The sequence below is a fragment of the Microcebus murinus genome, chromosome 9, assembly GCF_040939455.1.
Source record: "Microcebus murinus isolate Inina chromosome 9, M.murinus_Inina_mat1.0, whole genome shotgun sequence".
In the NCBI taxonomy this organism is placed as follows: Eukaryota; Metazoa; Chordata; class Mammalia; order Primates; family Cheirogaleidae; genus Microcebus; species Microcebus murinus.
Window position 1 is genome coordinate 42,746,377 of NC_134112.1, and position 10,147 is coordinate 42,756,523.

Genomic DNA, 10,147 nt, shown 5'->3' on the forward strand with positions numbered 1-10,147 from the left:
GTAGGATGCCAATGTGTGCCATCTTTCACTATCATTAAGTATAATCCAAGCACCTTCCTTCATTCCAAATGTTAAGCAGGGAAATATCAGATTTGTGTATCAGTAAGGTGATGTTTGTAGCCACATGGAGAATAATACATTAAAGAACATGCTAGAGACAAGCCACATATAGATTACCACAGGAAAAAAAATTCTAAGTCTAAAATATTGGATACTACCACCTTTATTTTCTGTAGAAATTTTTGTCTAATATTTACCTTTATATAACAGCAACCATTAAAAGCCCAGTTTCACAAAGAATTGGAAAGAATGTCATTGGAATGTCAACGGAAATGACATGATCATTGGAAATGTCATTGGAAAGAATGTAGCAACATACTTGTATAACTGTTTAATATATTGAGCTAGACATTTGTGTTGTGTCCAACAAATGTTCCTATGATTTCCTCAAAAATTTGAAATAGTTCTCTGTGGTGACCCGGGGCATCTCACTACACAATTTGGGGACCATAGCTCTCATTTTTCCTTGCTTTATTTTTCTCCATAGTACTTATCATCTTACATATTTTATGTATTTTATGTTCCTCCTTTAGAATGTGAGTCCCACGGGGTAGACTTTTTGTCTTTGATAACTGCTGTGTCCCAATATCTAAAATGATGTTTGGCATATTCAGGTTTTTAATAGGCAATTCATTCATTCAACAAATAAATTATGCAGTGGGAATCTGATATAAAAGAGAGCAACAAAAGCATGGATGATATAATTCATACTTTCAGATGTGGAACAGTTCTGAATAGTGAAAGTTTAACAATGACACAGGTGGTTGAATGAGTTAAAGTGAATAATATCAAAGAACCATTAGGCTTGAGGTGGAGAATTGAGTCAGGTGCCAAGAAAATAGTAGGAAGAGGAAAGTATACCCAAAAAGAAAAAAAAAAAAAACACAAAGGAAAGAGTTCGTAAGCAAAGCTAACATAGTGATGGATTGAAAGAGACCACAAGATGGAGCTCTGTGATATAGCAAGTTAAAACAGAATCCACAGCTGGGCGCAGTAGCTCATGCCTGTAATCCCAGCACTTTAGGAGGCTGAGGTGGGAGGATCGCCCAAGGCCAGGAGTTCGAGAATAGCTGGGCAACAGTGAGACCCCACTTCTACAAAATTTTTTTTAAAAAAATCAGCCACACTCCTGTAGTCCCAGCTACTCAGGAGGCTGGAGCAGGAAGATTGCTTGGGAGTTGGAGGTTGCAGTGAGCTATATGAGACAGCTATATGAGACAGTCACTGCACTCCAGCCTGAGCAACAGAGTAAGACTCTGTTTAAAAAAAAAAAAAAGAAAATCCACAACTCCCATTTCGTAAGACTACAGAGAAGCCATGTCCTCAACAGGCACTAGGTTTCTATTAGACAAGATGAAAAAAATAACACTGTAAAGAGAATGTATTTGTTCATGATAAAACAGGGTTCCTGAATACACTATATTTTAAAATTCTTGAGGGCAGGAACCTTATTATGTATTGTTGTATCCTTGAAGCCTATTATAGAGAGATTAATTGGTCTTTTTCTCATTGAAAGATATATAACCAATAATTAATCAACTGACAGATGCAAAGAAAGATGAAAGAACGAACTAGGGGGCCCTAGCAGCCATATACAAAGAGCACATGAGAGCAAATGAGAGAAAACATGGATCAGTTTTTAAAGAGCTGACATAAGTGCAAGTGCATCTAGAAAATGATCACTTCAGAATCTCAGGGTAAACATCCATAACTGTCTTTTTCTGGGCTGCTGGTTTAACAAACTACCATAGGCTAAGTGTCTTAGGAACAAGAGATATATATTTCTCACAGTTCTAGAGGCTGGGAAGTCCAAGCTCAACTCTGGTGAGCACTCACTTTCTGTTTCACAGATGGCCATCTTTTCACTATGTCCTCACATGATGAAAAGGGCAAGAGATCTCTCTCGGGCCTCTTTTTATAAAGGTATTAATCCCATTCATGAGGGCCCTAGCTTCATGACCTAATCACCTGATAGTGGGGATTAGGTTTCAACATGAAAATTTTGAAGAGACACAAATATTTGGACCATAGCAACAACTGAAGATAAAATTCACCTAAGCTTGTAATATATTCAAAAATTCACATTTTTATGACATGAATGGGATTACCATTTGATTTTTTTAAATTCATAAATCAAGCCTAAGAAAATTTTATGAAAATGCTTTTAATATTCCCAATCATTGGTCAATACATAAGATTCTCAAAGTAATCACAAATTATTTAAGGGGTCATTTGTTATTAACAAACACTGTAGAAACGTATTCTACTTTGTGTATTATATAAATGGTAGTATAATACTGAACCTTAAAGCTTCTCTTTAACCTTTCATTGCAAATAATCAGTGACTCAGGGAGAGGGCACTCAGAAAAAAAAAATCATGTATGTATTATTAAAGTAGAAATGATATGTTCAGAATGACAATGTATTTTAACAATTACTTTGTTGGAATTCTACATCTATTATTATTATCAGGATATACTAACCTGATGAAGCTAAAGAAAAGCCTTGAGGCTAATGCTTGAACAAGCACAGCATTTTAAAAATTTACATATAAAAAAATTTCAACAAAATACTAGATGTCTATCCATTTTAGAACCATTCTTTCATGTTTAGCCCCAAAATCAAATTCCACCCAAACAAGTACTGTTATTGTGATAATGTCATTGAGTTTAACTGTCACCAACAATCTTGATCCATATATTGCATTCATAACATCCAAAAATAAATGAATATTTCATTAACATAAGGCATTCTCAAAACTCAAATCATTTTAAAAACCAATGACAGTTTAAAAGGGGGGGGGTTCTGAATTTTACATGCTGCATTAACCTTTATTACATAGACTAAAATTTTGGTTTTGTAGACTCAGGAATACTAAATTGCCTATTGGGTTTAGTAGCTTCTTGCATCAGCTCCTGCAACTGTCCAATCTGTTCATCACGAAAGTCATTAAGTTTTTCTTCTGGGAGAGAGATGCCAAAACATGCTTTCTCAGTTGAATTTTGTCTGTTTTCGTTAGCTTGTTGCCATAACACTGTTGCATACATCTAGTAAAAAGAGAAACAAAAGTGAAGGTCACAGATGTAGAGTTAAAATAATACATTTGTTCACTTAATGTTGGAGGGCTTGATGAATTCTAATTCCAAGTCACCTATTCTTCTCTATTACTCAATCTTCTGCATTTGGTCAGGAAGATACAAAAAATATTGTTTTTACTATTCAGTAATAATTATAAATAAATATACATATATATATTATTGTAACTCTTGAAATACTTTTAGCAAAGTTCTCAACCTGGAAATCACTGGGGAATGGAGTAGGCTATGGATGGGCTTCAAGAGCATGCATAAACCATCCAAAACCACATGCAAAACTGTATGCACAGAAGTATGTACTGCATCAGATTCTCAAAGTCCACTGGTCTTATGGGCCAAAAAGTGAGTTTCAAAATTCATTTAGTTCATTCCTATGTTCAGTTTAAAATTTAATTTAAAACACACAAGAGCAATAGAAACTTTATAAACATTTAAGCCTTGAATATTTAACAACCATCTTTTTCAGGAAAAACTGTGTGCTTTTACATTATAACTTTGCTCTGATTCAGGTAGCATGTTTAGCCTAATACTACAACTCTCCTGTCTGCACAAATGCCACTTCTCTGAAACAGACTCTCATTCTAAAATCAATCTTTTAATCAGGCAGGAAGTATTAATGTATTTCAGTTCATAAAGATTATATACAGACTCCGAATAAGTGAATGAACTAGTTAACTCTGGATAATGTTGCTACTCAATCTGGTTGAGATGTCTAAATTGCTTAGATTTGGATTAGATTGGATTGCTAGCATTGCTGAAGCAGCTTTAATTTTAATTCCAAATATTCCAAACCTTCACCTATATTGGAAATACTTTCTCTGTTTTATAGAAACCTATTTCATATCATAACAAAATAAAAACATTGCACATAAGTAGCATTGATAAAGCTTAGATTATGAGTATATGCCTCAGAGCAGGGTTTCTCAACCTTGGCACTATTAAGATTTTTGGATAATTTGAGTAATTCTTTGTTGTGGGGTAATTCCTTGTTTAGCAGCACCTCTGGTCTCTACCCACAAGATGCCAGTAGCACCCCTTCCCCTAGTCTTGATAATCAAAAATGTCTTCCAACATTGCCAAATGTTCCCTGGCAGGCAAAATCACCCCTGGTTGAGAATTACTATCCCAAAGAAACTTTGGAACAAGTAGCATGCACAAGACGAGCACTGCTTGTTAAAGTAAAAGACTGCAAACAATCTAACTGTACTTCAATAGGAAAAAGGACAAATACACTGAAGTTTATTCAGACAATGGATTATAAGGGTATATCAGCAAATATATCTATGTATGGTATGGTAAATGTCTATGTACCAATATGGATGAATCTCAAAACAGAATCTGAAAAGGCGGCTTAAAAAAAGTTATTCACTTGCAGAAATGGAAAAGCTGATACTCAAAGTCATATAGAAATGTAAAGGGGCCTGAAAAGCCAAGTCCAGCTTGCAGAACAACAAAATTGGAAGACTCACACCTCCCAATTTCAAAACTTACTACAAAACTACAGTAACCAAAACAGTATGGTATTGGCATTAGGTTAGACACATAATACCAATAGAATAGACAGCTCAGAAATAAACCCTGATATAAAATAGCCAGCTGTTTTTTCACAATGGTTGAAAGAATAGCCTCTTCAACAAATGGTGCTGAGAAAACTGAATTTTCACATGCAAAAGAGTAAAGTTGGACCCCTACCTCTAACTATATATTAAAATTAACTAGAAATGGATCTAAGAGTTATCATAAAACTCCTAGAAGAAAACATGGGTAAACTTTCATGACCTTTGATTTAGCAATGGATTCTTAGATATCACAACAAAAGAAAAAAGTAGGTAAACTGGACTTCAGCAAAATTAAAAACCTTTGTTTTTAACTTTAACAGATACTATCAAGAAAGTAAGACAAACTACAGACTCAGAAAAAATATTTGCAAATCATTTGATAAGAGTTTAGTACCCAGAATATACAAGGAACTCAACATCAAAAAGACAAACAACTCAATTAAAAAATGGGCAAATGACTATTTCAATCACTTCTAAATTTGTAGGTTTGAAATTTCTTAACTATCAACATTCCCAGGCACTGAAGAGCTGCCCCTTGGCCTAGTCTAAATACAAGCATGTAACTCTAATTTTTGTGAATCAGCAAAGAAAAATGTAATTTAAACTGTTTTACTCAGTCTGTTCTTTGCCATTTCAACTTCCAAAATAGTTTTAAATTTTTTTTTCTTGTGGATTCATCAGGGTCCAAAGAAAAAACTAGGTAGCTTTGAGAGGGTATCTTTTCTCAATCCTGAGACCTTAATATTCCAAAGAGGTTATAACGATTACCAGAGTGACCAAGTTTTGCCCCTATTAGTTTCTGCTGTTAATCTTATTTGATCCTCATCTCTCCTGCTGCCAAGTAACCATTTCATTGTCTCTCCTTCTTTTCTAGTAAGTGTTCATTAGAGAACACACTAAGGTTTTTTTAATGAAGAAAGCCTTCATTTCACAGTTTTTCTTCTGAAAATATTTCTTATATGCCTTAGCAGTTAGATATGTTGCCTCTGGTAAAGAGTAGGGCCAGCCCTACAGAGCTATTCACTAAGTAGGGGACTGAACAATGGCTGAACAGGCTTAATCTGGTGGGAAGGTGTCATAGAGGTGGCAATGGGGCATCCTGATGACTCAGACCTCCAACCCGGCACCTCCTAAACAGTAGTCCCCAGTGCTGGTACCCTGGGAGTGGGCAAGCGGTCACCATTGAGGGGGTCCACAGCCCAGCTGCTTGGTGTGATATGGTGCAGCAGGCAGATCCCCTCCCTCAGCCTAGAGATTCTCCTGACAAATTCCACCCCTACACAATCTGCGATTGGCTAGCCAGGCCTGGCTACTGAGAAGACTAATGTCAAGGGGAGTTACAGTCACTGGGGTGCAGTGCAGACTGGGGAGCTACCTCTTCCCCCTAGCCTGCATCTCTCATGCCAAAGAGAGAGTGGAGTGGTCGGCTCCACCCCTGGAGGTGGGGTAAGACAAAAAAAGCCACTCTCCCTCTGATCTAGGGTGAATCTGCTGGGCCTGCGTGCAGATCGAAAGTGGGCAGTAAAATGCTTTTGCTTCCCAGAACAGTTTAGGTCACCCAGTTGATCAAAATGCTGGGGCTAGATCTCTTCCCCCCATCAGTGGCCAACAGTCAGGGCTGTGGTCAAGGAACAAATCCACTGCAAAAGGCCACAATAGGCTCCACAAGTAAACCCTCCCATCAGGGGTATCTTCCAAGTGTGGTGGAAGAGCTCCCCCCAGTGGCAGATCAAGAAACCATAGAAGAGAGGACCCCTGAGCACCATACGAAAAAACATCAGCTGATCCAGATAGGAAGGGCTCAGTGAAAGAATTCTGGAACTATGAAGTATCAAACCAAAAACACTCCCCCAAAGAGATACATCAGCTCTCAAGAAATGGATACTGACCAAACCCCAAACAATAAAATGACAAAAGAATTCCAAAATTGGATTGTAAGAAAGCTCAATGATATGTAAGAAAAAATGGATAACCAACACAAAGAAACCACAAAGAAAATTCAGGACTTGGAACAAAAATTCACTAAGGAAATTGAGATCTTAAAGAAAAATCAATCCGATCTCCTGGAAATGAAGAATTTATTCAGGGAAATACAAAATACAGTGGAAAGCCTCAAAAATAGGGTGGACCAAACAGAAGAAAGAATCTCAGAGATTAAAGATAACACCTTCAAATCAAATAAGTTAATCAGAGATAGACCAGAAGAATAAGAGACATGAGCAAAGCTTACAAGAATTGTGGGATTATATGAAGAAATATAACCTGTGGCTCCACTGGGTTCTAGAGAGGGAGGAAGAAAAAAAACCAAGGGTTGGATAAGCTATTTGAAGAAATAATTGAGGAAAATTTCCCAGGTCTGGCCAATAATTTAGAATTAGAAATCCAAGAGGCCCAAAGGACCCCTGGGAGATACAATGCAAACAGGAAAACACCACAACACATAGTCATCAGACTGACCAAAATATCAACAAAAGAGACCCTCCTACAACCTGTAAGGTGAAAGAAGCAAGTTACATGCAAAGGAAAACCAATCCAAATAATGCTAGATTTCTCAACTGAAACATTACAAGCAAGGAGAGACTGGGGCCCCATTCTCACTCTTTAGAAACAAAATAATGCCCAGCCTACCATCTTGTACCCTGCAAAACTAAGCTTTATATATGAAGGAGAAATTAAAACATTCTCAGATAAGCAAAGTCTGAGGGAATTCACCAAGACAAGACCAACCCTACAAGAAGTACTCAGAACAGTGTTACACACGGAACAGCATAATAAATACTCATGAACATAAAGACACTCAAAACCTAAAGATTAAAGGCCAGATATCACAATGGCTCAAGAGAGAAAACAAAGCAACAATGTCCAACCCAACAGAATGAACAGTAATCTGCCTCACCTATCAGTTCTCTCAATAAAGGTGAATGGCTTAAACTCCCCACTCAAGAGACATAGGCTGGCTGAATGGATAAAAAAATACAAACCAAGTATCTGCTGTCTTCAGGAAACACATCTAACTTGCAAGGATGCATACAGACTAAAAGTAAAGGGGTGGAGATCAATCACTATTTCAAGCAAGCAGAAGCCAAAAGAAGGCTGGTGTGGCAGTTCTGATCTCAGATGATTTAGTTTTTAAACCAACAAAAGTAGTGAAAGACATAGATGGTCATTATATAATGGTGAAGGGTACAGTTCAACAAGAAGATATAACAATTTAAAATATATATGCACCCAACTTAGGTGCACCCAGATTCATAAAGCAAACCTTACTGGATCTAAGCAAATTGATTAACAGCAACTCCATAATAACCAGAGATTTCAGCACCCCACTGAATGCACAGGACAGATCCTCCAAACAGAAAATTAATAAAGAAATAATGGACTTAAAACTCTAGAACAATTGAGTGACTGACTGACATTTACAGGACATTCAATCCAAAATCCACTGAATATACATTCTTCTCATTGGCTCACAGGACATTCTCTAAGATTGACCATATCCTAGGCAACAAAGTCAGTCTCAATAAATTTAAAAAAATAGAAATCATACCATGTATCTTCTCAGATCACAGTGGATTAAAAGTAGAAATCAACCCTAACAGAAACTCACACTTCTACACAAAAATGTGGAAATGAAACAACCTTCTACTAAATGATTACTTCATAAATGAAGAAATCAAGATGGAAATAAAAAAATTCTTTGAACATAGAGAGACAACTTATCAAATCCTCTGAGACACAGCTAAACCAGTAGAGAAGAAAGTTTATTTCCATAAATGCCTATAACCAAAAGTCAAAAGGATCACAAATAGACAATCTAATGAATTGTCTCAAAGAAGTGGAAAAAGAACAGACCAGCCCCAAACCCAGCAGAAGAAGTGAAATTAACAAGATCAAATCAGAACTAAACGAAACTGACAACAGGGAAGCTATACAAAAGATTAATAAAACAAAAAGTTGGTTCTTCGAAAAAATAAAATTGACACGCCTTTGGCTAGGCTAACGAAAAGCAGAAAAGAGAAATCTCTAATAAGCTCCATCAGGAATAAAAAAGGAGACCCCAACAGATCCCAAGGAGATACAAAATATAATTTATGAATACTACAAAAACCTTTATGCAAACTGGAAAATGTGGAGGAAATGGACAAATTTCTAGAAACACACAGCCTCCCTAGACTCAACCAGGAAGAAATAGAATTCCTGAACAGACCAATATCAAGAGCTGAAATAGAAACAGCAATTCAAAAATCATCCTAAAAAGAAAAGTCCCGGCCCAGATGGTTTCACACCAGAATTTTACCACACTTACAAAGAACTGGTGCCTATCTTGCAGAAATTATTCCACAACATCAAGAAGAATGGAAGCCTTCCCAACACCTTTTATGAAGCGAACATAACCCTGATACCAAAACCAGGAAAGGATGCAACAGAAAAAGAAAACTACAGACCAATATCCTTATGAATACAGATGCAAAAATTTTCAACAAACCCCTAGCTAACTGAATCCAGATGCTTATCAAGAAAATAATCCATCATGACCAAGTGGGCTTCATCGCAGGGATGATTCAACATATGTAAATCTATAAATGTAATTCACCACATAAACAGAAGCAAAAACAAAGACCATATGATCCTCTCAATAGACACAGAGAAAGCATTTGACAAAATTCAACACCCTTTCATGATACAAACACTTAATAAAATAGGCATACCTAAAAATGATACAAGTCGTATAGGACAGACCCATAACCAACATCATACCGAATGGGGAAAAATTGAAAGCATTCCCACTTAGTGGGCAGCCTTGTCTGGTTCCAGTTCTATCTCCACTTCTATTCAACATAGTGCTGAAAGTCCTAGCAATAGCAATCAGACATGAAAGTGGAATTAAAGGTATCCAAATTGGGGCAGAAGAGATCAAATTTTCACTGTTTGCTGATCATATGATATTATATTTAGAAAATCCCAAGGATTCAACCAAGAGACTCCTGGAACTGATAAATGAATTTAGTAAAGTCTCAGGATACAAAATCAATACACAGAAATCAGAGGCATTCATATACACCAACAACAGTCAAATTGAGAACCAAATCAAAGACTGAATATCCTTCAAAATAGCAGCAAAGAAAATAAATTACCTAGAAATATACTTAACCAAGGAGGTAAAAGACCTCTACAGGAAGAACTATGAAACGCTGAGGAAGGAAACAGGACGTAAACAGATGGAAATCCATACTATGCTCATGGGTCGCCAGACTCAACATAGTTAAAATGTCTATACTACCCAAATTGATCTACAGATTCAATGCAATACCTAAAATCCCAACATCATTCTTCACAGATACAGAGAAAATAATTTTATGCTTCGTTTGGAACCAGCGAAAACCCTGCACATCAAAAGCAATTCTAGACAATAAAAATAAAATGGAAGGTATT

The 10,147-nt window shown here is 36.5% G+C and overlaps 1 protein-coding gene across 1 annotated transcript in view; it reads right to left on the reverse strand.

Annotated features, from left to right (window-relative positions):
* Positions 1–206: 206 nt before the first annotated feature.
* Positions 207–10,147, reverse strand: part of SDHAF3 (succinate dehydrogenase complex assembly factor 3) — a 59,163-nt gene continuing 49,222 nt past the window's right edge. The window contains exon 2 of the mRNA XM_012757155.3: positions 207–3,107. Within this exon, the coding sequence (XP_012612609.2) occupies positions 2,904–3,107 (204 nt within the window). The 3' untranslated portion in view covers positions 207–2,903. The remainder of the gene's footprint in view (positions 3,108–10,147) is intronic.